Source organism: Acinonyx jubatus, chromosome B4 (assembly GCF_027475565.1).
Source record: "Acinonyx jubatus isolate Ajub_Pintada_27869175 chromosome B4, VMU_Ajub_asm_v1.0, whole genome shotgun sequence".
Lineage (NCBI taxonomy): Eukaryota > Metazoa > Chordata > Mammalia > Carnivora > Felidae > Acinonyx > Acinonyx jubatus.
Window position 1 is genome coordinate 41,025,290 of NC_069387.1, and position 26,709 is coordinate 41,051,998.

General features: G+C 55.8%; 3 protein-coding genes, 1 long non-coding RNA gene and 2 other non-coding genes across 7 annotated transcripts in view; 3 read left to right on the forward strand and 3 right to left on the reverse strand.

Moving 5' to 3' along the window:
• Positions 1 to 26,709, reverse strand: part of PHB2 (prohibitin 2) — a 125,774-nt gene that overhangs the window by 98,690 nt on the left and 375 nt on the right. Inside the window, exons 2-8 of the mRNA XM_053199616.1 lie at positions 26,525 to 26,609; positions 26,135 to 26,214; positions 24,844 to 25,028; positions 24,284 to 24,413; positions 24,082 to 24,185; positions 23,584 to 23,661; positions 23,156 to 23,233 (exon numbers count right to left, since the gene is read on the reverse strand). Of these exons, the coding sequence (XP_053055591.1) occupies positions 23,156 to 23,233; positions 23,584 to 23,661; positions 24,082 to 24,185; positions 24,284 to 24,413; positions 24,844 to 25,028; positions 26,135 to 26,214; positions 26,525 to 26,609 (740 nt within the window). The remainder of the gene's footprint in view (positions 1 to 23,155; positions 23,234 to 23,583; positions 23,662 to 24,081; positions 24,186 to 24,283; positions 24,414 to 24,843; positions 25,029 to 26,134; positions 26,215 to 26,524; positions 26,610 to 26,709) is intronic.
• Positions 500 to 561, forward strand: LOC113603774 (U7 small nuclear RNA). Its single transcript, XR_003425459.1, has one exon. It is a non-coding gene; the product is annotated as a U7 small nuclear RNA (small nuclear RNA).
• CB4H12orf57 (chromosome B4 C12orf57 homolog) lies at positions 502 to 2,372 on the forward strand. The gene is made up of 3 exons (XM_015061364.3): positions 502 to 896; positions 1,178 to 1,354; positions 2,141 to 2,372. The coding sequence occupies exons 1-3, from the start codon at positions 845 to 847 to the stop codon at positions 2,290 to 2,292; spliced, it is 381 nt and encodes a 126-aa protein (XP_014916850.2). The 5' UTR covers positions 502 to 844; the 3' UTR covers positions 2,293 to 2,372.
• Positions 2,722 to 17,760, forward strand: PTPN6 (protein tyrosine phosphatase non-receptor type 6). Of its 2 annotated transcripts, none has more exons than XM_027074170.2 (16): positions 2,722 to 3,071; positions 7,720 to 7,842; positions 8,055 to 8,249; positions 10,877 to 11,066; positions 11,222 to 11,338; positions 11,425 to 11,538; positions 11,651 to 11,747; positions 12,157 to 12,236; positions 12,402 to 12,551; positions 13,909 to 14,040; positions 14,165 to 14,319; positions 16,353 to 16,420; positions 16,522 to 16,673; positions 16,772 to 16,863; positions 17,256 to 17,376; positions 17,567 to 17,760. In XM_027074170.2, the coding sequence occupies exons 1-15, from the start codon at positions 3,058 to 3,060 to the stop codon at positions 17,368 to 17,370; spliced, it is 1,794 nt and encodes a 597-aa protein (XP_026929971.1). In that variant the 5' UTR covers positions 2,722 to 3,057; the 3' UTR covers positions 17,371 to 17,376; positions 17,567 to 17,760. The 2 variants fall into 2 exon arrangements, with proteins under 2 accessions (XP_026929971.1, XP_026929972.1); XM_027074171.2 differs by lacking the exon at positions 2,722 to 3,071 and adding an exon at positions 7,053 to 7,633.
• On the reverse strand, positions 22,134 to 23,149 carry LOC128316339 (uncharacterized). Its single transcript, XR_008300088.1, has 2 exons — positions 22,691 to 23,149; positions 22,134 to 22,502 (listed from the first exon to the last, which is right to left on the reverse strand). It is a non-coding gene; the product is annotated as an uncharacterized LOC128316339 (long non-coding RNA).
• Positions 23,752 to 24,013, reverse strand: LOC113603781 (small nucleolar RNA U89). Its single transcript, XR_003425465.1, has one exon. It is a non-coding gene; the product is annotated as a small nucleolar RNA U89 (small nucleolar RNA).

Here is a 26,709-nt window from a genome sequence, read left to right on the forward strand (position 1 = left end):
GGGAAACGGTTATGAAGCGGAGGTGCAGGGGCGGAGTTCCACTAGGTTAAAGCGATTCGAAGTCTGGATTCTTAAGTACTCCTTGGTTTGAGGAGGAAGTGGGTGACCATTTCAAACGTGTGGAAGAGAAGAGAAATTGGAGGGCGTTACTTTGGAGCGCACACCCCTGCACAAGGCCATTTTAGGCAAGCACGGGGGCCGCCTCAGCGCTCAGCGTTTATTGCAGCGAATCACATCGTTCTCAAAAACTGCAGGGGGTGTGACCAGCTTTCCCAGCCAATCAGCTTTGGTTTCATTTGCATAGGTCCGAATCAAATGTTCACAAACTCTAGAAATGGATGATATAAACAAGTTTCTTTTTCCCCTATCTTTCCTTCTGAAAGTTTTAGTGTCCCTCGTTGATTATACAGCAATCAGAATTAGGAAACTCGACACTGAGCTCACCCTCACCAATAGTGGCGTTCATGGATATCCCATGTTCTCTCCAGGCCACTTCCTGTAGTGTTACAGCTCTTTTAGAATTTGTCTAGCAGGTTTTCCGGTTTTTACCGGAAGACCCCTTCCACAATACGTTTTCAACAATAGAGCTACCTCGGTTCTAGGAGCGGTTTTCGCTTTTAAATTTTTTTTTTTTTTTATCCCCCCAATGGCATCGAGTCCAGTTGGATCATCTCTCGTTTTAAGGCGTTTTGGCGTTTAATATTGCGCTGCACCGCGAGGCTTCCGGCTGCCGCTGATGCTGCTTCCCTTCCACCCCCGTCAGTTTCGAGAGTCGCTCTAGCAGGCTGATCGTTTTTCCCGTGCATTTCCTTGGTTCGGCTGCACGTGCAGCTTTTGTTACCCTATGGCGTCCGCCTCGGCCCAACCTGCGGCCCTGAGTGCCGAGCAAGCCAAGGGTGAGAAGCATTCTAGCCGGGTGGGCTTCCTGTTGGAGAAGGGCGCGGGCGGAGAGTACGGAGCGAGAGGTGTAGTTGCGCCGCCGGGAAATGGGGGCACAGGATACCATCTTTCTCTCTCCCCCAAAAGGGGTCCTTGCCCTTAGAGCGAGGGAATCTAGGCCGAGTTTATCGGGTTACAATGGCTTCAGCCCACTAATTCCCTGCCCTCTTCCCTGCGCTTTCGGTTGGGCCCGCCGGCCATGCTCTGACGCCTACCCGGGGATGCATCTGCCGCACAGTGGTCCTGGCCGAGGTCATCCAGGCGTTCTCGGCCCCGGAGAACGCCGTGCGCATGGACGAGGCTCGGGACAACGCGTGCAACGACATGGGCAAAATGCTGCAATTCGTGCTGCCCGTGGCCACGCAGATTCAGCAGGAGGTTATCAAGGCCTATGGCTTCAGCTGCGACGGGGAAGGTGGGTCGGATGAGGGTCGGGGTGAGTGGGTCCGGGAGAGGGCGCTCGATCCATCGGGTCCCTGAGCCGTCCTCCCTCATCTTGCCACACGGAGGCAGCCACAATCTGACGAACAGTATTGGCGGGCAGAGCCAAGGGTCTCCTGTGAACTTGTGCCAGGCAAAGTCTTAAATGCTGTTTGCAGTTACCCGTAATTATACTGTTACCCCATTTTAAGATGAGGGAACAGACTAGTTTACTCTAGCAGTAAACTAAGTGCCTGAGGTCACAGCAGAGCTGGACTGGAACCCCCTTCCGATAGCTCTAGTTGGATGTCTGCGTGACAGTGCACTTGTGCAGCCCCTCCAACGTGTTTTAGCTAGTCTCTTTTGGAGGGTTGGCTGGCTAATTTCCTTGATGAGATCATGGTGTTCCCCAAAGGTGCTTATTGATTCAGCCCAGTTGGCCCATGGCCCTCCTGTGTCCAGGTTATAGACTTGAGATCTTGTGGATGTTCATGCTTCAGGTTCTTGTGACTAAATTGCTAAAATGTTTCACCTGATCATGAGACACACACTGCTTTGGGATATTTCATTCAGTGCATCCCATCCAGTTGTGATGGGTATAGACCTGGAAATGGTTCACCCAAACGACACAGGGCAGAGGACTGCTTGTGTCTTATTTTGTAGACAGCTCCCTGACTAGAGGGGGAGCAACCAGTGACTCAGGCTCAAGCTGCCCCCTCCTGATGTCTGGGGCACACTTGTCCCCTGGGGGTGTGGGTTGACGCTCCACTTCCCCTTGCAGGTGTCCTTAAGTTTGCCCGCTTGGTCAAGTCTTATGAAGCCCAGGATCCCGAGATTGCCAGCTTGTCGGGCAAGCTGAAGGCGTTGTTCCTGCCACCCATGACATTGCCGCCCCACGGGCCTGCTCCCGGTGGCAGCGTGGCTGCCTCCTGAGGGTCGGCCCTCCCCTGGGACACTGCCCAGGAAGGGAAGACCTTGATGTTCCAGAGGATAATAAACATGCCTGTGACATAGCCTCAGTGTCAGTCTTTTGTGACCCTGACAACCTCCACCGCTTGGCTCCAGGTTCCCTCTGCCATTCCAGGCTGCTTCAACTCCCTGTCCAGATCCTTCCTAGGTTCCTGCTGGGCCCAACTCTGCCTGCTCCAGGGCACGGTGGGAGGAAGGACTTGCCCCTTAACACCCTGGATGGGTGGGTGGTCAGGCCTGCACAGGTGGCACCTCTTCTTCCTGGGTTTTTCCTGAGGCCCCCTGGCTTGTGTGTGTGCTGGGAGGCTCCCCTATTGGTTGGTGTTCCCTTGGCCAGGGTTACTTCCTGGTCTTTGCCTCCACCCGCCCTCCCTCCAGCTGCTCTGTCAGCTTGAGCTCCAGGTGGAGCTCCAAGTGGCTCCTCCCCTCCCAAAGGAAGGAGGCCAGGACGACGGCCCTGGACTACCCAGCGGGGCTGGAGGTAGAGTCCGGCCTCTGTGGGCAGTCTGAGGCCAGCCCCGCCCACCTGTCCCTTTTTCAGGGATCACTAGTCAGGGGGCTCGTCGTCGTCGCTGTGGTGCCATTGGCCTGGAGGGCTGCATCAAGGAGGAAGTAGCTGAGTTCCCAGTGTTCTTCCTCACCTGTTGGGGCTACTGTGCACAGCTGCGCCCAGGCTCGGCCCCACCCCTTGTGGCCCTCTGCCTGTGACTCCCCCATCCCTCTGGGGAGATGCTGTCCGGTGGGTAAGTCCCCGGCTCCACCTGGCTGCCACGGCCTCCTCTTAGTTTGGGAGAGAGGGGCAGGGAGGGTTCTTGCTCATTCCTGGCAGGTGTGCGACCATAAGGGCGATCTACTTCCTGTCCCTCCCTCAAGATTTGAGGAACTCTAGGCTCATTCATACCCCTCTGCCCCCTCCTCCTTTTCTCTGTCTAGCTCGTTTCCCCCGACCAGATGTGTATTTATTCTCTCCATTGCATGTTTCCCTTCACTCTCTGGCCTCCTGCTTCTGCTGTCTGCTTACCAGAAACCCTGGGTCGCCCACATCATCTGAAACATAACGTGTCTGGGAGGCAGACCTGAGAAAGCTCCCCCTTCTTCCCATGTAACTTCCCAACGTCTGGTGTTCATTCTACTTTCCTTCGGTGCCCCTCTGCGTCCCCCTCCCACGCATCATTCATTCAACAGATGCATCCGGGGCACCTGTGCCAGGTACCTTTTACGGTGCTGGCAATAATGGAGTGAAGAAGATGGGGTCCTTGCCCTCACGGAGCTTCATTCCAGTGGGAGGCAGCAGACTACACAAAGAACCCAGTAAATAGGACACTTTTAGATTCTCAGGAGTGTTCTGCAGAAACGTGAAAACAGCTTCATGTGCTAGCAAGTGACCGGGGGTGCCAGTGGCGTCCCTAACTGGAGGGATCCAGGAGGGCTTTCCTGAAGAGGTGACATGTGCCCTGAGAGCTGGATGTGAGGAAGAGCCAGTCATGTGGTGACCAAGAGTCCAGCACCCCTGAGCAGAGGCCCTCCTGTGGGGACAAAGGAAACAGGAAACAGGGTGCCCCAAGCAGAGTAAAGCAGTGGGGAGGGAGGCGTGGACCCACAACTTCACATGCGGTCAGGATGGTGTGTCCGTGTGTGGGTATTTGCACCGGGCCGGGTATGTGTGTAGATGGCCGAGGATGGCGAGGTGCGTGCGTGGGACTGTTTGTGTTTGTGTATGTGTGTCCTGTGTGTGTGACAAGCTGGGTGTGTGTGTGTAAAAACAGGAGCTGAACTTGGGATCAGGCATGTACGTGGCTGTCGATGAGCTTGTTTACTCGACACAAACTCTGCATGAGGTGGCGTGCTAGCCTTTGAACATTCGAAGGTTGGCAAGATTGGCTGTGGACCCCACTGTGGCAGGGCCGACTCCGCAGACGCTCTTGCTGCCCCTGGCTCCGGGAAGGAGTTCATGGCCTTTTGACGGGGCTCAAAGTCCAGGACTCAAGGGATGGTCGGTATTAGGTCATACGGTAAACAGACCAAGCTTCCCAGGTACCAGAAAGAAGGGGGAGGCGGGGAGAGCCCCTTTGGGGGGGGGGGGAGAACCGATGTTTGATATTTCGAAAAGTGATAAAGTAGTCATTGTAGGAAAAATACTTCAGTTCAGCTTTAACACTTTGTTACTATTTTTCCTTAGTGTTTATTGCGGTCTAGCATACAGAATGCACATGAATGTTAAGCGTACGGCCTGATGAATGTCACATTTACATACACCTGTGTATATACTACCCAGATTAAGACGTAGAACATTCCCAGCACCCCAGTTGTTCCCCAGAAATTGCCGCCTCCCAGTCAATTTATTCATTTTTATAAAGGTAATACATACCCACATGCTACAACATTCAAAACGATATAAGGGAAAGAAGATATCCAGATGGCCAACAGACACATGAAAAGATGCTCAACATCACTGATCGTCAGGGAAATGCAAATCAAAACCACAATGAGATACCACGTTACCCTTGTCAGAATGGCTAGAGTCAGAAAGACCAGAGGTAACAAGTGTCGATGAGGATGTGGAGAAAAGGGAGCCCTCGCGCACTGTTGGTGGGAATGAAAATTGGCGCAATCGCTGTGGAAATCGGTATGGAGTTTGCTCAAATAATTAGAAGTAGAAACACCATTTGATCTAATGACCCCACTTCTGAGCATTTACCCAAAGAAAATGAAAACGCTAACTCGAAAAGATATCTGCACCCCTATATTCATTGCGGCATTGTTTACAGTAGCCAAGGAATGGAAGCAGCCCAAATGTTCATAGACAGATGAATGGATAAAGAAGATGTGGTATATATGTACAATGGAATGTTACTCTGCCATAAAAAAAAAATCTTGCCATTTGTGACAACATGGATGGATCTAGAGGGTATTGTACTAAGTAAAAGAAGAGAAAGACAAAGACTGTACGATTTCACTTATATGTGAAACCTACAAAACAAAACAGGGGCGTCTCCTGTCACAATTGGAAGAACATGTGACTCTGATCTCAGGGTCGTGAGTGTGAGCCCCACACTGGGTGTAGACATTACTATAAAAAAATCTTAAGGGGCGCCTGGGTGGCTCAGTCAGTTAAGCACCTGACTTCAGCTCAGGTCATGATCTCACAGTCCGTGAGTTCAAGCGTCGGGCTCTGTGCTGACAGCTCAGAGCCTGGAGCCTGCTCTGGATTCTGTGTCTCCCTCTCTCTCTGCCCCAACCCACTCGCATTCTGTCTCTGTTTCTCTCAAAAATAAATAAACATTTAAAAACATTTTTTAAAAATCTTAAAAAAAAAAACCAACAACAAACACCCAACTAGCAGAAACAGACCTATGAACACAGAGAGTAAAATGATGGTTGCCAGAGGGGAGGTGGGTGGGAGGGGGCAAAATGGATGAAGTAGAGTGGGAGGTGGAGGCTTCTAGTTACGGATAGAATAAATCATGGGAATGAAAGGTACAGCATAGGGAATACAGTCAGTTGTGTTGTAATAGTGTTGTGTGGTGACAGATGGCGGCTATGCTTGTGAGCGGAGCATAATATATAGAGATGTTGAATCACTATGTTTTACACCAGAAACTAATGGAACGTTGTGTGTCAATTACCCTTCCATTAAAAAAAACAGGTACAAGGGAGAGGTGAATGTCCTTCCCAGCCCTCTCCTCCGGCCACCTAGTTTCTTTCCCTAGGGGAAGCCACCAGTACGAGAGCTTTCTGTGTGCCCTTTGTTAGATTGCTTTCCTCGTTTTGGTTTGGCGTGTTGTGTTTGTCTGTGGGATTACACACAGGGAGCATCGTGAACTTCTAGTGTGTAGGGCTTCTTGAGGTCATCCAGCCCTGAGAATATCAGTCAATGGCAGGGACCTCAGTCTTCAGGAGACAGGCCCCTGGTCAGAGTCCTGAGCTCTGGCTAATTCAGAGCCACCCCCTTGACAAGAACCTATGGCCCAGGTATAGGGTGGAAGGACCCCAGGGGGCGTGGAAGCTCTACCCCCACCTGCTTTCCCAGCTCTGCTTCCCCTTGCATTCTGTTCCCTGGCTCCACTGGCTGGTTAGGGCACAGAGGGACAAAGACTAGGGCAAGAAGTAGAAAAGGTGTATGTTTGCCAGCTGCTATTTTGTCCATCCCAGTGCCCCAGTGGTACCTCTTCAGATGGGTAGGTCAGAGGAGGCGAGGGCACCTCTCCCTTTGTAAGCATCTGCTTGGCTGTGGCTGTTAGGAAGTGTCCCCTTCCCTAGTGGACAGGACGTCCCGACCTCTGTTCTTTGAAGCCCTAAGGCCTGGCATACAGGAGCTGAAATCACTGACCTTGGAACCCCTGTGGGGTTCATCCCAGCACCGCCACTTAACTGACTGCCTAACCTCAGGCAAGTTCCCTACCTTCCCTGAGCGTCAGGTTCCTTGTCTGTAAAATGGGGATAAAGATAGCGCCTGCTTCACTGGGGCTCTGATGAGGGATAAATCAGATAAGGCACATAAATGACATGAGAGCACAGTGCCTGGCATACAGGGAGACTCCGTGAAATGAGAGTTGTGGCTGTCACCGTTATTTTTTTAGTGTTTGTTTGTTTATTTATTTATTTATTTGAAAGAGAGAGAGAGAGCATGCAAGCAAGTGAGTCGGGGTGGGGGGCAGAGAGAGAGGGAGACTGAGAATCCCAGGCGGGCTGCACGCTGTCAGTGCAGAGCCTGATGTGGGGCTCCAACTCCACGAACCGTGAGATCATGACCTGAGCCGAAATCAAGAGTTGGACGCTTAACCAGCTGAACCACCCAGGCGCCCCTCAGTGTCACCATTATTATTAGCTTGGACCAGGGAAGGCTGTGCGGACGCGGCTGGTGGAGGAGGAAGGGTTGGCATGTGACTGCGAGTGGGCTCACGTTTACGAAGCCTGGTCTTCGCCTGTGGGCTGCAAGGCACATTTGCGTCCTTCTTTCTTGTGTCGTCACCCTTGCGGAGTGCCATGCTCCTGGAGCCTTTGATGGCAGACGACGTGTGGGAAGTGGGCCCCCTCCCCACCCCCACTGCCACCCTGCTCTGCTTCTCTTCTGCGCTCTGCTCCAAAAACGAGAAGTACAGTGAGTTCCCCCAAGGGGTCGGCCGCGCCCCTTCCTGTCCCCGCCCTGCCGGCTGTCCCAGGCCAGTGGAGTGGCAGCCCAAGAACCAGGACCGCCAGGGCTGTGAGGCGGCCTGGGCGCTGGGAGTTGGCGGCCTGCCTGGGCTCACCAGCACATCTCATTCCCTGCACCCCCTTCCTCTCAGGGAGCCCCCAGGATGGTGAGGTAAGGTCCCGGGAACCACGGTAGACAGGAGGCGAGGGTGCCCTGCTGCCGGAGGGACCTCTCCTCACTGCCTTCCGGGCCTACAGGTGGTTTCACCGAGACCTCAGTGGGCTGGATGCAGAGACGCTGCTCAAGGGCCGCGGGGTCCATGGGAGCTTCTTGGCTCGGCCCAGTCGCAAGAACCAGGGCGACTTCTCCCTCTCCGTCAGGTAGGTGGCCCTCAATTCCAGCCAGGGCCCACATTTTGCAACTCCCTTCTCGGTTCCAACCTCCCAGCCCCCAGCACCAGCATGTCCCCCATCCCCGCTCCTTGTCTACCCCGTCCCTGTGTGTGCCCCGTGCTCAGGACCCCAGCCCATCCCCCTCTCTGTCCCTACCTCTCCTCTTACACCCACTGGCCTCACTGTCTGGTGCCCCGCAGGGTCGGGGATCAGGTGACCCACATTCGGATCCAGAACTCGGGAGATTTCTATGACCTGTATGGAGGGGAGAAGTTTGCGACACTGACGGAGCTGGTGGAGTACTACACACAGCAGCAGGGTGTCCTGCAGGACCGGGATGGCACCATCATCCACCTCAAGTACCCGCTGAACTGCTCCGACCCCACCAGCGAGAGGTGAGGGGCTTCATACCCTGACCCACCCCCGCGTGGAGGTGGGCTGCCTTCCCCCCCCCCCCACCCCGTCCCTGATTTTCCCATCCTTCCCGGGGCTCCGTGGGCCTCTTTCTTCCATGTGATCCTGGGCCTGTGTCTCGGGGCACTAACCCCTCATAGCCTCCCCCTCAACCCCTGAGAAAGCAGGGAACATCCTCCTGCCCTTTTCCGGGGTCCCTGTCAGCTGGCCTCCCAGGCCTGCTCGTGATGCAGAGGCCTGGTGGCCGCCTTTCACAGTAGGCCAGCTCTGTTGTTAGAAAGCTCTTCCGTCTATGGAACCGAATCGGCCTTCGTTTAGCCACTCTCTCCCCCAGCACAGGTTGGTACACAGAGAGACGAATGTTGAGGAGGGGCAGAGGAGATTTGTATTTACGACGACATTTAATGCCTTATCTCAGCAACACAGTGATGACGGGTCTGCTTTTGGGGGCTTGGTAGAGCTTGACCAGAACACAGACCAGTTGAAAACTGTCCGATATGTTTGTGTGTGCAAGGGGCCTAGTACCTGGGCACAGGACACTCAAGGCATTTCTCCCCTGTCCCTTTGGCTTCAAAGATGTGGTCCCCACGACTGGGCAGGCTGCTCCCTATGTGGTCTCCCTAAAGCATGGTGGGGGGTGGGGGGTGGGGTGGAGGACCAGAACATTCGGCATTACACCATGGCTCACTTTAGTGGCTGTATCTCAATGACAGCTCCATTAAGATGAAGGGCAGCCCGATAACTCTAAGGGATTTTTTGTTTTTGTTGTTGTTGTTGTTTTTTTACACTCCTGGGGCCAAGCCAACTTGCCCTTGTCCTGTATTTGGGTGGTGATTGTTGAAACGATTGTGAATCTTGATTCTATCCGTTTTCGGTCTTTCTGAGATGCGTGCCTCCCAACTCACATCAGTATTTTTGTTCAAGTCACTGATTCAGAGTTAGAACTGGGTGAGGCTGAGGTGAAGGCCCCGGGGCCCACCGCTGGGCACCACTCACCAGCCAACATGAAGCCACTCATCCATTTGCCTTGAAGCCACCTCTTCTAGGCGCGAAGCCCAAGCATGGATGACTTTGCTCATGGTGGCCCTCCTTGGTCCTTATTGGGTATCTGCTCCCTCTCGTTCTTTTCCTATGCCCCACCTGCAACGTTAAGGGGCCTTTGCCACCTAGACCCTCTTGAACTCAGCGCGGTACCTCTCTTTCTCCTTGCCCAAAGCCGGCATCTTCCCTGCAGGAGGATGGGTTGCTGGAGGCCCTGGAGAAGCAGTAGGTTGTGGATGGAGCTAGAAGAGGGAAGGAGCAGCTGAGCAGACCCCCTGGGGAGAGGCTGGGGCCTGGCTTCAAATGGCTTGGGAGAAGGGGGAGAAGGGCAGAGCTGGGGGCTGGGGGGCAGGGAAGGATGGAGGGAATCCAGGCCAGGGAAACTGACTCCAAGAGGCCCTTTCGGTGACCCACGCCAGGACGCCAGCATGCCTGGCTCACCCCTGACCCTGGGATTGCGTGGGGGGGGGGGGGGGGAGGCTCCTTCTCCAAACCTCCCTTTGTGTCCTTTGTGTTCCCAGCCCTGGCCCGCTGCCTCTCCTCTTCCCCTCCTCCGAGGAAATTTGCATTTGTCCCGCCAATGGCTAGCTCTCTGCCTATGGTCAGCCTGACATTTGCATGGAAACTTCCTCATCCTGGGCCAGGGGGACGAGGGTCAGCCCCCTCCCCATTGCCTGGGGGGGGCCCTGGTCTATCCCTGATTGGTGGGACAGGGTGGCCTGGGGTGCTGCTTGGGGACAGGGAGGGAGCGAGGTGGGGCAAGACAGACTGGTCCCCCCCTCCTCCCCCCATCCCTGCGGTTGGAAAATGCCCCCTCCCCTGGTCCCTGGGCTGAGGAAACCTCACACCCTCACTTCTCACTCTCTCCCCAGAAGGAGTTTTGTGTTTTTTCCATCACGTGGTTTCCTGTGGGGCTGGGCATTGTGGGGCTACAGTTTCCTCCTGGGAAGGGGGTGTGCTTTGGGGAAAGGTCCTAGTTCCGCTTTCTGCCCTTCTGAGCCCCTCTGAGCCCCAGCCTCCCCTTCAGTGATGTCACCCTGGACACCTCAGAGCCCCCCACACCCCTGTTTCCCCAGCAGGGTTGTCTGTCTTCCCTGCCACCCAGGGGGGGAGTTGTCCCCATCATGACTCCCTTGTGACTTCCGTCTCTCCCAATCTCCACTGCTCTCTGCGCAGAGTTTGGCCTCTGTGCTTCTCTTGGTCCCCCTCCTCTTTCCCTAGCTCAGCCCTGGCTTTCATGGAGACCCTTCCTCGGTTTCTCCCCTACAGTTGTTCTGGATGTGGCTTGCCTCTCTGCCTCTGTCTCATGCTCTCAGAGGCGGGCCTGGCTACCACCCAAGGGCCTTGGGCCCAGCTTCAGGCTCCTTATCTGCAAAATGGGATCGTACCTACCTCTCAACATTTTTGTGAGAGCAGTGGACCCAACTATGGCGGTGGATTTGAAAGCATGTAGCACAGCGCCTGGCACATCATAGTCACTCTATTATTTCCCTTTCTCTGTGAATGTCTCTGCTCAGTGCCTGCCCCTTGGCCTAGGGGTCACCTTCCCTGATGTTGCCTTCTATAGGTGGTACCACGGTCACATGTCTGGGGGGCAGGCAGAGACACTGCTGCAGGCCAAAGGTGAGCCCTGGACGTTTCTCGTGCGTGAGAGTCTCAGCCAGCCTGGAGATTTTGTGCTGTCCGTGCTCAGCGACCAGCCCAAGGCTGGCCCTGGCTCCCCACTCAGAGTCACTCATATCAAGGTCATGTGTGAGGTAAGGCCGGGCAGCGGGGAAGGCATCCTGCCGGGGCTCCTGTCTATGCTCAAAGCCCCGGCAGTGGGGAGGATCAGCCTAGGCTTTGGTCCAAGGCTGGGGGTGTAGGGAGGGAGACTCAGTCATGCAGAATGGCCTGACTTGGCATCCCTCAGGGTGGACGCTACACGGTGGGTGGCTCAGAGACCTTTGACAGCCTCACAGACCTGGTGGAGCATTTCAAGAAGACGGGGATTGAGGAGGCCTCGGGTGCCTTCGTCTACCTGCGGCAGGTGAGAGGGGCGGGCCTGGCAATCCCTCAGACCCAGGAGCTCTGTGCTCTCAAGTGGGCGCTGACTTCTCACCTGTCCCCGCCCAGCCGTACTATGCCACTCGGGTGAACGCAGCTGACATTGAGAATCGGGTGTTGGAACTCAACAAGAAGCAGGAGTCGGAGGAGACAGCCAAAGCCGGCTTTTGGGAGGAGTTTGAAGTGAGACCCGTCCCCTCTCTCCCCACTCCATACACTGGTCTGCCCCGTCTTATCTCCGTGCGCGGATGGCTCTCCGGGGGCTGGCACTCAGTTTCCCCCTCTTGCCCCTCAGAGTCTGCAGAAGCAGGAGGTAAAGAACTTGCACCAGCGGCTGGAAGGCCAGAGGCCAGAGAACAAGAGCAAGAACCGTTACAAGAACATTCTTCCCTGTGAGCACCCTGCCCCCAGGCTGCCTTCATCCCTCCCACTTTCGGGCAGCGTCCATTCACCCAGGAGACTCCCCTTCCCCCAGCTAACCTCCCTCCATCTCATAAGGTCCCTACTCCCCGCCCCAGGAGGGTCCACCTCCTCACCCACACAACAGGGCCTCCCTCCTGCAGAAAGCCTCTGCCCCTCCCACTGGAGCCTCCCCGCACTAGACATCCACCGCCCTCCTTCCTGAGACCTCCAACCCCGCTCCCCATGTGGATCCTCCACCTCCACCTGCCCACAGTGCTCCGAGAGCCTCCTGGCCTCTAAGATAAGAATGGCCTGTGAGCTTAGGAAGGGTCTGACCCAGGGGCTGGTGAGTACCTGGCTGACCCAGGCCCATCTTGTTTCCTCCCTGCCCACCCCCAGTCGACCACACCCGAGTGATCCTGCAAGGACGTGACAGCAACATCCCTGGGTCCGACTATATCAATGCCAACTACGTCAAGGTCAGTGGCGCCTGCTGGTCACATGGGAGGAGAGGCTGGGCCCTGGGGATTCCCCATCTCACGGGGGTACTGGAGCCAGAGACACGTAGCAAAGTTAGGTGGTGAGGAGGGTGGTGGTGCAGGGGCTCACAGTCCTGGGATGCATCTCTCTACCCTTGCTTCCAGAACCAGCTGCTAAGCCCCGATGAGAACGCTAAGACCTACATCGCCAGCCAGGGCTGCCTGGAGGCCACAGTCAACGACTTCTGGCAGATGGCATGGCAGGAGAACACCCGCGTCATTGTCATGACCACCCGAGAGGTGGAGAAAGGCCGGGTAGGGCCAAGTCCCATGCTGTCCCCTGATCCCCACCCCTTCCCCCTCCCCTCCCCCCGCCCCAGTGCTTTGTTATCCATCGCCATTAAACCAAAGAAATGCCAGACGCCAGGGCAGAAAGTCCCCTCAGAGGGCAAAGTCCAACCCTTGTTGGGAAACTGAGGCACAGAGACACTCTTGGATAGCACTGTCTCCCAGATCCCTGCTTCCAACCTGGGGCGCTCCTGACCACCAGACCCCGGTTTTAAGTGGGCTTTCTTCCTTTAAAAAAAAAATTTTTTTTTAAATGTTTGTTTATTTTTGAGAGAGAGAGAGAGAGAGAGAGAGAGTGCGAGTTGGCAAAGAGAGAGGGAGACACAGAATCTGAAGCAGGCTCCAGGCTCCAGCACAGGGCCTAACACGGGGATCGAACTCATGAACTGTAAGATCATGACCTGGGCCGAAGTCAGACACTTAACTGATGGAGCCACCCAGGCACCTCTTAAAGTGTCCGGAAGCAAACCTGCCTCCTGCCCCTCCCCCACCTGTCCCCATCCAAGCCACAGCCCTCCTGTCCTCCCTTGCCTCGTAAATCTCCCTGGAGTCTGCCCCTCACCCTTACCCCGCCACCCAGCCGGTATCCCTGCCTGTGGGCCGTGCCCTTCTACGGCACTTCTGCACTGGAGTCAAAGGGGTCCCGCCCAAAGCATACACCCCATCAAGCTGCTCCCTCTCTTGAACACCTTTCAGTGGCTCCCAGTTGTCTTCAGGTCACACTCTGAGACCTGGCCGTCAAGGCGGGGTGACTTCGCTACAACACTCCCTGCCTCAGGTTTCCACGCCTTGGCATCAGCTCACTTTCTGCTAGGAAATGACTTCCTCTCTCTCTGCACTCTCTCTGCCGGACAGACTCCCTGTTTTTGAAGACCTAGCTCAAATGCTTCCTCCTCTGTGAAGCCACCTGTGATTTCCTCCGTAACCTGGAGGGAGGATTAGTCTCTCCCTCTACCCTGATCCCGAGTGGCTCTGTTAACCCCGTTCGCCTCTCTGTGACCTCCTAGAGGCACAGGGGCAGAGACCGTGTCTTCGCTGTGTCTGCGACTCCAGCCTGGTCTCCGCAACTTCACGTACAACGTGCGCACCTGCAGATGTTTCCCGAATGAATTGCAAGGTTGAGTGGCTGGTCAGGTCTCACCGCCTCTTGGTGGCTGAGCCAAGACTGGATCCTGTCTCTGACTCTCGGCCAGTTCATCCATTCGTCCAACAAATGTTGTTGACTGGGCCAGCGCCAGGGACCCAGGACCTGGCAAAGGGCCTGGAACAGGTCCCTGTGTGTCGCTTCTGTGCCTCACTCCTCACCTCCACCCTCCCTTTTCAGAACAAATGTGTGCCATATTGGCCAGAGGTGGGCACTCAGCGCGCTTATGGACCGTACACAGTAACCAATTGCGGGGAGCACGACACAGCTGAGTACAAACTCCGTACCTTGCAGGTCTCCCCGCTGGACAATGTGAGTGTCCCCTCCATCCTCGTCTCACTCCCGGGACCCTCCTGGGAGCTGCTCTCATGTCTGGTTGGGTGGGACGGGGTGGTGTGTGGGAACAGAGGGCACTGGCCCTATGCACTCTGCCCAGGGGGACCTGGTTCGGGAGATCTGGCACTATCAGTACCTGAGCTGGCCTGACCATGGCGTCCCCAGCGAGCCTGGGGGTGTCCTCAGCTTCCTGGATCAGATCAACCAGCGGCAGGAGAGTCTGCCTCATGCGGGACCCATCATTGTGCACTGCAGGTGAGAACAATGATGAAGTTAGTAGTCGTGATGGCCAGTAAATCCTGCTAAGTGTCGCGTGCTGCTCATCGTAAACACTGCTTTCCGAGCTAATGCATTTCACGCGTCCGTGCCCCTGATCCCAGCCTCATCCGGGCTCCTTGACGGCCCCAGACCCCTGTGGGAAACTTAAGCTTGAACCCACCCCACTGATTGATCCTGTGCCTGGGGGTGGCTTCTTCAGAGACTTCGAGACTTCCCTGGATGTACCGTCTCATCCAGCCCTGCCACATACAGATGAGAAAACAGGCCCAGCAGCTTGCCAGCTGGTCTGCGAGAGAGCCTGCACGGACACTCACAATAGACCTCGGTCCTGGTCATGTTGTTTCCTCACACGGGCTTACTCAGCGTATATATTTTCTCGGCCCCAAGCGTCTCCCATCTGGGGGGCAGTGTGGCTCCCTACGTTTTCTCATTTTCCCCTCTGTAGCCCCCGGGGCGCTTAGCCTTCTCTGCTTCTCCCTTCCCAGCTAGTGACCCCAGCTTGGCCTCCAGGGTTGCGTGGCGACGGGTGGTATCTCTTCCAGAGGGGCCCACGCATCACTAGCTCCACTGCAGAACCTCATGACTAGGAGACCCTGTTCCTGCTAAACGGGGAGGTGGGGGGACAGCAAGAAGGAGGTGGGGGGGGACCCCATCAGGCCTGAAGGGCAGAGTCCTGTAGATGGGCCTACACAGCCCGCCTGGCCTGGGTGCATGGGAAGCAGTGGGTGCAGGTTCCTGGACAGAGACCGTAGTTTTAAATTTCAGTTCTGCTACTCACCGGCTGTGTGATCGTGGACAAATTGCTTGGTTACTCTGACCCGCAGATTCGTCTTCTGTAAATTCAAGATCTCCTATGGTTGCTCTGAGGGTTAAATGAGACCCCGTCACTGTGTCGGGAATACAGTGAATCCCTGAAGAAATGGGAGCTGTGAATGGTTTAATAACTCACAGCAGGAAGAGAATGGGGAAACGGGAGCCTGCTTTTTCTGCTTCCCTACCCACTCCCTCCAAGTGACCCCAGGCTGCGAGGGCCTCACACTTCTTCCTTCTTCCCACCAGCAACTGCTTGTCCTGGGGCAGGGCTGGGTGGGCTGAGACTGGGGGTACCCCCCACGTGCCATCTAAGGGACTCTGCTCTGCCTCCAGGGGCAGGCCCATCGCCCACAACGACCCTCCTGCTACCCCCCTTCCACTTCTTGAAATCCCCATGGCCTTTATTTAGATGCTACAGGAAGGAAGTGGGTAAGGGGGGGGGTTATTTTTGACAATCTGGGTTTGAAATTAGACAGTGCAACTCAGGTCACCAGCCTGATGGGCCCAGCAAAGGGGGTGGGACTGCAGTCTCCGAGGGGTCGTGAGGTTCCCTGGGGCTGTTTGCCCAAGGGTGGTGGCACAGGGTGGGGAAGGGGACAGCCCTTACTGCGTGGCTCCCCAACCTCTCCACAGCTCCTGACCCCAGTGCCCTTTGTGCCCTGCTGTCTCTAGGACTGCCCTTTCCCTGCCGTCAGGGTCTGAAAAAAAAAAGGAAAAAAGGGAAACGAAGCCCTGCTTTAAAAAGCTCTAAATATAACTTTAGAAGGGCAGGGGCGGGGTGCAGGGAAGGCCTCATTCAGGCCAAGGGTGTGGGAGAGGGCCAGGGGAGGCCCGGAGTGCCTGTGGGGCAGGCAGGACCTTGATGGGGCTGGGGCTCCTAGATCCTCCAGAGTAGGGAGCAGCCCGCAGCAGGAATGAGGCGTCAAAGCAGGAAGTGGTGGCGCGGGGAGTTGGGGTGCAGCCGGCTGGCCTGAGAGCACTTGAGAGCCGGCCCGCCTACAAATCCCTGGGCTGAAGTGATGTGTGTGGGTGCGGAACCAGGGAAGCTTCCGCCTCCGGCCTGCCGGCCCTGTGACCCCGGGAGTGTTACCTCATCTGTCTGGAGCCTCAGTTTCTTCATGCTACCATGCTGGAGCTGAATGCCGGGGCTCTCCCTTCCCGGTGAGGCCTCTGACGGCGCCCCCTTCCCTCCCCAGCGCAGGCATTGGCCGCACGGGCACTATCATCGTCATCGACATGCTCATGGAAAGCATCTCCACCAAGGGTGAGCGGGACCCGTGGGAGACGCAGGTGGGTGGCTGGGTGAGCAGCCCCTCGGTCACCCCCTCCGCCTGAGCCTGAGGTCCAACTGCCATGCCCGCCCAGGGTTGGACTGTGACATCGACATCCAGAAGACCATCCAGATGGTGCGGGCGCAGCGCTCCGGCATGGTGCAGACCGAGGCGCAGTACAAGTTCATCTATGTGGCCATCGCCCAGTTCATTGAAACCACCAAGAAGAAGCTGGAGGTCATTCAGGTGTGTGTAGAGAGGGGCCTGGCAGAGCTGTGGGGGGGCGTGGGCATCACCTGGTCCCTGCTGGGACCACCGCCCTCCCACCACACCTCTGCCCACAGTCCCAGAAGGGCCTGGAGTCAGAGTACGGGAACATCACCTACCCCTTAGCCATGAAGAACGCCCATGCCAAGGCATCCCGCACCTCTTCCAAGTGAGTGACCCCCGCCTGCCACCTCCCAGCATCTACTCCCCCCTCCTCCTCCTCGGCCCGACCCTCCCTTTCAGAGATGACAAGTGCTGCTGTCAGGGAGACCTGGGTTCAAGCTCAAGCTTGACTCTTACTACCTGTGTTCACAAGTATTTCCTGGGTCGGGCCTATGTCTATGTCGGGTCTGTGCTGGGTATCAGTAGTATTCCTGGTGTAGAAGATGGAGCCTTTGCCCACAAGGAGCTTCTAGTCTAGTGAAAGGACAGTGACCAGGTCTCCTCTCTCCTGGCCTCAGTTTGTTCACCTGTGAAATGGGGTGGGCCAGACGGGGCCGCTGGAGCTGGGTAACCCTGCACGGTCTCCTGACCTGCGCCAACTGCCCACCCCACCTGCAGACACAAGGAGGATGTATATGAGAACTTGCACAGTAAGAACAAGAAGGAGGACAAGGTGAAGAAGCAGCGGTCGGCGGACAAGGAGAAGAGCAAGGGTTCCCTCAAGAGGAAATGAGGCGGGGTATGGCCCCTCTGCTTAGGGCTCCTCCTTGCCCTGCCCCCCAGTATCGCTGGGTCCAGTGCTTTCCCCTGGATGGATGCGGTAGCTGCGGCCTTCCCCTGCCCTTCCCGGCCATTCCAGACCTTCTTGTTCCCCTTCCCCGGTTCGGTTCCAGCCACCCCCTTACTCCGTTCCTCCCTTCTCTTTGCAGCCTCAGCCCTGATCCCTGCAGAGGCCTCCGGTGGGCCAACGCACGGCCGGAACTGAGGAGCCCACCCCCATTCTATTGTAATTTAAGTGGCTGTGTCCCTACTTCCCTCTTCCTGACCCTGTATATAGCCCCGCGAGACTCCAGGCAGCATCAGGCCCTATACTCTTGTAAATAAAGCCCCTAGGATCACTGTGTGTGGGTCTCTAACTGTGACTGCCTGGGCCTGAGGAGCTCAGAAGGGGACTGGGGGAGGCGGAGTGAGCAGGGAGCCGTGTGTGTGTGTGTGTGTGTGTGTGTGTGTGTGTACAAAAGCACAAAAGCTTGACTTTCACCTTTGACCTGACCTGGTTCTGGACTCTGCTTAACACACCAGGAGTGTGACCGTGGGCCAGATTCCTCAGTCTCTTCTTTAAAATGGAGAATGATGAAAGGTTACAGCACAGGGAATATAATCAATGGTGCTGTAATGGCACCTTGCATGGTGACAGATGGCGACTGTACTTGTGAGAGCGTAGCATAACGTATAGACTTGTGGAATCGGTAATTGGTACACCCGAAGGCAATGGAACATTGTGCGTCAACTGTACCTCGGTTAAAAGAAAAAAAAAAACCTATATATAAAATAAAATGGAGGATGATCCTGAGGGTGGTTGTGAAGATCATTGAGGTGAGGGATCAAGGTCGTAACTGGCAACAATAATTCATTACACGTTTGCCACGTGTCAGGCACTGTTTACAAGACTACACACTCATTCCTGTTTCACCGTGGGTGGCTGTGTCATTCCTGTTTCACCGTGGGGAAAACTGAGGCACGGGTAGGTCACATGACTTGCTCGCAGACACACAGCTACCGAGCAGTGAGGCTCTGAGATTTGAACTCGGGCCGTCTGTCTGCGGAGCACACACTCCTGGAGAGGCAGCCTTGGTCGCCCTGAAGGGACACAACCGCACTCCTCTAGCGCTGACTTCTAGATCTGAGAGCTGAGACCAGTACAAGCCAGGAAGCAGGGGCCTGGTGCCACCCACTGCCCCACCCCTCTCTGGGCTCCCGTGCGCTGTGCTCCTCCCTTGACGGGAGCCCCTACTGGCCTGGTGCTCCTGGGCAGTTTTATTTTTGTCCCCTCGGCCTTGCCCTGTGTCCAGGGTGGACTACCAAGGATCCCTTCTTTGTGTTAAGGCTTTATCTTGATTTGAATTAAGGCCCCTCTCCTGGCGAGTTAAGCCTGTGAGGGTCCCGCCCAGGAAGGCCCAGCTCCCTGCTGCAGGAGAGGCCGAGGGGTGGGCTGGCCCCTACTGTCATTCATTAGCATGTGCTTTACTTGAGTGTCCACTGTGTCACAGGCACTGGAGCAGTGCTGAGGGCATGATGTGAACAAGACAATTCCTGTTGGGGAGCTAGGAGACAAGCCCACAAACAGGAAATAAGTACGGACAGGTGTTAAGGATGCAAACAAAGGAGACTGAGAGGAAGCTGGGAGACCAAGGAGAGCTTGGATTGGGCCACACAATAGCTCCTGGAGCCATCGCCCTCCAGGGGGTGGGGGTGGGGTGGAGCGTCACCTGCCGCCTGGGTGGGGGGGGGGCGCGGGGAGGACTCTTCTCTCCCGGCAACGCCTAGAGCTGCACAAAAGAAAGGCAGGTCCCACCCCTCTAACCACCCTTGGGCCAACTGCTCCGTAGGCTGGGACTTGCATCCAGGGCATTGAGGTGGGTCCCGGAGCAGCTCTGCCCCCGGGGTGCTCGGTCCGTTTCCCACGGAGCAGCAGGGGCGTTTCTCCCCACGGGATGGCTAGGAGGGCTGAAGGACAGCAGCTCAGTACTTTCACCAGCAGGGTAGGGTCAGTACTGCTGCTCCTGGCCAGCTCTGGCCTTCTGGCAGGGGTGGGCTCCCCAACTTTAGGGCTGAGGACGGGGAGACACCCTGCTGGGGGGTTGAAGACACCCGTCAACAGGCAGGGATGCCTGGCAGGCGGAGGGCACAACCCAATCCCTGCTGAGCTGACCCCTCGCTGACCTCAGGGCTGTCTGGCCTCGGAGGAAGGGGCTAGCGAGGGCAGGGGTAGCTGTGGGGAGCCCAGAGACATCCCCTCTCTTTCCCCCCCTGGGGACCAGGCTCCCTAGGGGAGGCTGGGGGGCAGAGGAGGCGGGTAGGAGAGAAGGGATCTCTAGGAAAGGGTGGGAGGCCTAGCGGGGTGGCCAGGCCTCAGCGCGGCTGGCCCTGGGAGGGAAGGGGTTAAGGCGGTGGGGGGGCAGCCTATGGCAGGAGGACACACCTGTGCGCAGGGGCGGCGGGCGGGGCCCAGGTGAGGAGCCTGCGCCCGCCAGGCCCTGGAGAAGGAAGGAGGAAGAGTGGAGGCCCGGCGGGCGGGCGGGCTCTAGGCCGTTGAATCCTGGGCCTTGACTCCCCTTCCTCTCCCCGGCACTCACTCTGTGGGGGTCAGGCGGCCCCGGTGACAGGTAAAGGCCACTGGGAGAGGGATTCTGGGGCTGGGCCAGGAACCACCGAGTGGGGATGGAGACCGATGAAGCGGTGTGTGTGGGGGGATCAGGGACAAGCTGTGGGGGCGGCTGGGGAAGGGGCTCAGAGGTGAAGAACTGATGGGCAGGGGCCTGCGGAAGACCTACCTGAGTCCCAGTGGATCAGCAACTTAGGGTGGGGCTGGTGGCGGGCTACAGGGCTCACCCGGAAGTGTCCCCAGGGACTCGGGTGGTGGGGGATGGGAGCCAGGGTTCTGCAGCCTCTCCACAGGGAGCCTGGGCGGAGGACTGCCCGACCTGGAGGTGGGCAGGCTGGGCAGGGGCCCCCGTCTTACCCAGCAGTGTTTGGGTGCTGGTTGGGAGTCTCTAATACTGCCGGGTAATGATGGAGGCCCCCGTTCCCGTGTCAGCGACATCTACCGCCTCAGGCCCCCCAGCCCCCCGCTGGCTGCAACCCCCTCTCCCGAACCTCCCCACACACCGTGGAACCCCCTTCGTCTTGAGTGAAGTGTGTTGCCAAAGAGGTGGCTCTCCGTTGGCTGGCTACCCACTGAAGGGACACAATGGCCCGAGCCCCTCCCCCAACCCAGTGTGATTTGTCATCTGGTGGATCCAGAACCCACAGCCGACCTTGAGCTTGGGATCCGCTCACATACCCTCAAGAGACCTCACCTGGACTGCGGCCAGGGTCCCTGTAGCGACTGGTCAGCTCTAGCCTGGAGCTGCATGTCGGCCGGCTCTGGGTCCATCTTCCAGTACAGTGTTGGATGGTCTAATTGTGAAGCTCCTAACACTGTCTGGTAAAGATGGCCCCCGGCCGGTTCCCTCGGCAGTGACCTTCAGGGAGCCCCGAAGACCATGGAGGCCTCCTAAGGAACAACCTCTGACCTTTACCCCTCTGGATGGGGGGTATAAATCATTAGAAAAAGGGAACAATGGGGAGGAGACAAAATGGCTGCCTCTAGAGTCCCAGCAGGATTTGGAAGCATACCAGGTACCTCCATTCTCTTCTCCCCTTGGGAAGATGAAAGAAATAAAGTGTGGATAGGAACTCGTGGCCGACTGATTCAGGTCACTTGACCCGTCTTTTGTCTAATTGTCGATTTCATCTTAGGGTCCTAGCTCCGGAGGAGTTGGGCTGACATATCTGGTTCATCTCCTTGTCCCTTTTATGACACTTACCTGCAGAGCAGGGGAAAATAAATCTACTTTTCTTCAACAATCGGGAGAAGCGGAAGATGAACCCGGTCCCTAACCCTGTAAGACTCATCTCCTCCCCAACCACTGCACTCTGTAGTTTCTATACATACTTTGCCCCCACCCCCCACCCCCGTGCTGATGACTCCAGATGTTCCTGGTCTCCCCCCAAAAGACAAGGGGTGGGAAACAGGGGCCGTTGCGGCATTCAGGCACAGGCAGTGGCTTCATTTCTCTAATGCATGAGTGGCCAAGGCTGTCTTGGGAAGGGGAGGCAGCCCGTGTGGGGACTGAAAATAGGCACTCGCTCTGTTGGGGGCCCAGGGCTGCTGGCATGAAGATCCGACCTCCACAGGTAAAACCCTGCTCCACAAACAGCTTCGCACAGCTGATGACTGAGAAATTTGAGTATGGGTAGCCCACGGCAAGAACATGATCCACTGGGCTTTTGAACACATAAAGGACCTCGACCGGCACAAATGGTTTCCCCCACAGCTACATAGAGCCTTGTTGCCAAGGAAACAGCTTGTGTTGGGGTCATCAGATTATTTTGGTCTAGCTCAGCAAAGCCACAGCTGCTCCAGCCTTAAAAAAAGGAAATGTTGGTGAATCGATGTTGGCGATGTGGTAGAAGTGGAGGGTGGAGCGAGAAGTGCAGCTGGGCCTCAGGGTCTGAGGCCCTGCTGCTCCCAGCTTAGGCCGTTTTGGATTTGACTCGGCTGGGCTTCCACCGGGAAGCAGCAGGTCCCAGGCTCTTAATGCCTCCCTAACTGCCCCGGCCAGAATCTCGGCGCCCCCTGCTGGCAGACGCAGAGAAAGACCCAGGGGAGCATGACACTAACGTGCGCATGCGTGACCCTCCTAACCCAACTCAGACACACGATGCAAAGACTTAAGCTTAACTAATAAAAATTTATTGAGAATTCCTGGGATGGTGGTTATTGCCTCCCAACCTGGAGGGAGGAACCAACACTGTAGGAAATCACGCTGTCCCAGCACCTCTGGCGAACACAGGGAGGAACAAAGTCATTCCCCGCCCCCCCCCCCCCCCCCCAAAATTGGTCAGGCTTTGTTCATCCAAGAAGGGCTGGGAGGCCAGATGCAGAAGGGACCATCACATGATACTGAAGGGTGGGATGGGGGTGTGTGTGTGCTGGACCCCGAGCTGGCTCCTCAAAAACCAGGGGAGAAACAGACCCACTTCTCTGGTGGCAGAGTTCATGGTCACCAGGCTCACTTCTTAGCCTTGATGAGGCTGTCACTGTGGAAACCAGACAGACGGAAGACATTAGGGAACATAAATGTGAGAGGGAGAGCACCTCAGACCACTCCCTCCTTCCTGGGTGAGGGTGTGCGTGCGATGAGGGGAGAAAGGTGAGGCCACAGGGGAGGAGGCAAGTACTGGGAGAGGCAAGACCCTATTGAAACAAGGATGAGTCAACAACTTACCTGCCCCTGCGGATACCAGGTCACCAGACGAACGGGAAACACAGAAAGAGAAGAGAAATGCATGTGTGATCCAACAGTTTCAGGCCCCACCAGTTCTAAGCCCACCTCTGCTCCCAAGAAAAAAAGAAAAACATCTGGAAGCCAGGAAGGTCACGCTGAGAAGGGAGACTGATTCCCTTGACCACTACCACTCCTCCCATGCCCTAGAGCAGCAATGGATTTTAGGGCTTTCCGAGTAAGAGAACAGAGTATCATTTTTCACTACTCTTCAGTTAGACCAAACCTCACAACTAGAGTGCTTTTTACAAGATAAATCCTATTTGACCTCGTAAGACCAATCTTACGAGAGTCAAGCTCGGGACTGTCAACCATCCACTTTTCTAACTGTTCACAGAAATGGTGTCTTTCAAGCCACCAGACTCAGGTCCCATGCTCTCTGTGATGCCCCCTTGTGTAGGTGTCTCACCGGGTAAAACTTTCATCCTGTAGATTCAGGACAAGGTTGTCAGCAGTGAGATAGATACGGTTCTGTGATGTGGCAATCTATAGGGCGAGAAATAAACAGATGTTTGAATTCACGCCTGGACTTTTACCTTGCAAGTCAACAACCACTGATTGAATACGTGTGGGTTAGGAACTCGGTGACAAGTTAAGGCATGGTTTCTGCCCTCAAAGATCCAGAGCAGTGAGCAACAGCGATGTATTGACACCACAACAGAGGCAGAAACAAAAGGTCATGCCTTTTGTTTTCATGGAGAAAAGTGTTGGAGAAGCCAGGTTGAGTTAGAAACCCCAGTAAGCAATATTTGAATCCCTTTGCGTCAATGTGCTTTCACTTAAAACAATTCCAGACTCATGGCAGCCTTTGGGGGACACTGGGCTCTTGTGCTCACCGTCTTGGAGATGTTCTGGGCTGCCCGAATCTTGCGCAGTTTGATGTAGCCAGGGTTTTTGCTCAGGGCTTCTCCAAGGTGAGCAGGTTGGGGTTAAGGGTTCACACAAGGTCCAGTTTTGGTCTCAACCCGCGGCCCCATCCTTCCTACTCCAGCCCTTCTCTGGACTGTCAGATCCAAGGTTGCGCTCAGATAGTTCGTGCCTAGTCCCACTTTGGTCCCCATCTGTGGGCCCCCCTGCAGGCAGCTGCCAGGAACTGGAGGCAGCAGCAGAAATGGAGGCAAGGCCAGCAGTGCTATTGATCTGCCTTACAGTGAGGAGCCAGGCCTCAGGCACCTCTCTAAGATTTCAGACCCCATTCAAAACCTCCATCCCCAGGGAGCCAAGGACAGAGCACAGAGTCGCATTCGCCTTAGTCTCATCAGCCGGCCCATGAGGGAGAAGGGGAAGCAGGGTGCTCCAGGGGCTGGGCAGAGACTTCTCTAGCAGAAGGATATCATCCTGGCGGCCTCGGCCTCACCCTCGGCCTGCACAATCTTCTGCCGCTGTTCCTGCTTTGCTTTTTCCACCAAAAACTGGGCTCGCTGGGCCTCCTGCTGAGCTGTGGTGGGAGAGAGCCAGGAGGTCACAGATATGAGGTGTCAGGAACCCCAGCCTACCTCCTGCCTTCTCAGAAACCCTATTCCTCTCATAACTCACCCACTTGCTTGGCTTCCACAGCGGCCGTGTACTCTCGGCTAAAGCTCAGCTCTGTGATGGCCACATCATCCAGGATAAGGCTGAAGTCCTTGGCCCTCTCTGTCAGCTCCCGCCGGATCAACAAGGATACCTGGGGGTCAGGGAGGGGCGGGTGGATTGAAGGGACTGGAGAACCGGAAGGGAAGGGCATTGCTGTGATTGTCTGAATACCAGATCTCCTGAGAACGGCAGAAAACCACTAAGCCTTTCTTAGTTCCTCACTAGAACATCTGAGTTGGAAAGGACTTGGTCCAGTCTTCTCAGGTCACAGGGACTCCTCATCTTCCACTCTCCCCAACATAATCTACACTTCTAGACTTTGCCACTGTTTCCTCCCCTGGTTCCTGATGCTGACTGCTACTGAGTGCTGATCTTGACTCTCCTGGTTTCTCAGCGGACATTAGTACAGCTTTAAGTTGAAAAGGGAGCCAGAGTCATGACCCTTTTCTAATAAGCTGCCTTTCCTAATATCCACTGCTCGAGGCCTAGGAGGGAAGGTGTGAGATGGTGACAGGTCAGACCTGGGCCCGCTGGGTGATCAGCTGTGAAGCATTGAACTTGGCCACCACACTCTTGAGCACCTCATTGACAATGGACGGCAGCACTCGCTCCTCGTAGTCTAGCCCCAGGCGCTGGTACATGCTGGGAAGCTCCATGGCATTGGGTCGAGACAGCACTCGCAGGGAGATATTCACCATCTGCAGGTCTGAGAGTGAGGTCAGCAGTGGGTGGTCCAGGCCATGGGGGCCTCCTCTGGTCTCTTAGCCAAGAACCCTTCCCCAAGCATCTCCTCCTCCACACACCTCCCTCTACACCTAACGCAGTGCTGTGCGGTTTGGAACTCCCCTGGGGAATGGAGGGTGATCAGGCTGACAGGCCAAATGTATCCTTTCCCATTGTAAAGTCTTCTCTACTCACAAGCTCTCCACCAGTAAAGCTGACTTCTCATTTTGCTTCTGTACTGTGTTCAACTTCTATTGTAGGCTCTCTCACGCTGCATCAGAATCATTTGCATTCTTGGGGTTCCTGGGTGGCTCAGTCGGTTAAGCGTCTGACTCTTGGTTTCGGCTCAGGTCATGATCTCACTGTTCGTGGGGTTGAGCCCTGCGTTTGGCTCTGTGCTTTCACTGCAGAGCCCACTTGGGATTCTCTCTCTCTTTCTCTCTCTCTTTACTAGACTATGGACTTGAGGACAAGGGTTGTGTTTTATGAGTCCTTTTTTGGCAGGGCCTACCATTCAGAGAGTGTTAAGCCACTTTCACTAAAAACAGTGTATTACAGGTGAGCTACTTGAATCAGTGCGCATGCCTCTGTGTGTGTGTGTGTGTGTGTGTGTGTGTGTACGCGCCCACGCACACGAGAAAGGGCTCTGGGTGATCTCAAAGACACAGCTTCTATGTATGGTCTAAAAGGGAAAAGGTTCACCCGTGAAAAGTGGGCCAAGTTTCCCCACGACAGGGGAAACTACTGGATAGACTTGGATAGAAACTACTGGAGAGTCAAGCAGTTAAAACAAAACAAGGTCTTAGAATAAGGCTTTGATCTACACAGTGACTAAGACAAAGAACAAACAATGCCCTCACTGAACTTACAGTAGTGGGGAGGACAGCTGATAGATATGGGCAAACACACAGGGTGTCCAAATCGTACTGCTTTAACCTCAAAAGCAGGTCCTTTTATTATAGCTGTTTTGCAGAAGAGGAAACCAAGACCCAAGGGATGTGACACTATCCTCCTCCCCTAGGATCTGCCAGGCTTCCTTGCTTACTTTATGGAGCCATCTGGCAGGGACTCCCAGGTGCCCAGACCTACCTTTGGAGCCTGTGGGGGAGGAAATTTTTCGGGGTCTGGCCCGAATGTCATAGATGATGGGGTACTGGAACCAGGGGATCCTGCAGGGGAGGAACAGGGATAGGTATCAGGGGACTGCAGTTTCACTAGTTTCTCCAGGTGTTCCCTCACCACGCGTTTTTTGGCCTGCTCCACCTCTTAATGACCATGGGCAATGAGAAATTCTCTCCTCCCTCTGGAGAACAGTTTATGTGCCGCCCGAGTTTTGGGCAGCACCCACTGCTCCAGCAGAAGGAGGGAGGGGGCAGTAAAAGAGCAGCTCTGAATCCTTCGAAAGCCCTACTACAACCATTGGTGGGTTGGCGTTCAAGGGTGAAGGGGTCAGGGTCAGTCCGCTCTGCCCGCCATTACCTGAAGTGAAGGCCCTCAGCCAGAATGGTGTCCTGCTGCACGCCACCGATCCGATTAAAGAAAATGGCTCTGTGCCCGCCTTCCACTGTGGGGAGAGGGGTGGGGGTCAGGCCAAAACACTGCTGAGAGTACGTTACTAACTTCTCGGGGAGGCGGGCGGGGTGAGGGTCTGGGTGAGGGCGGGG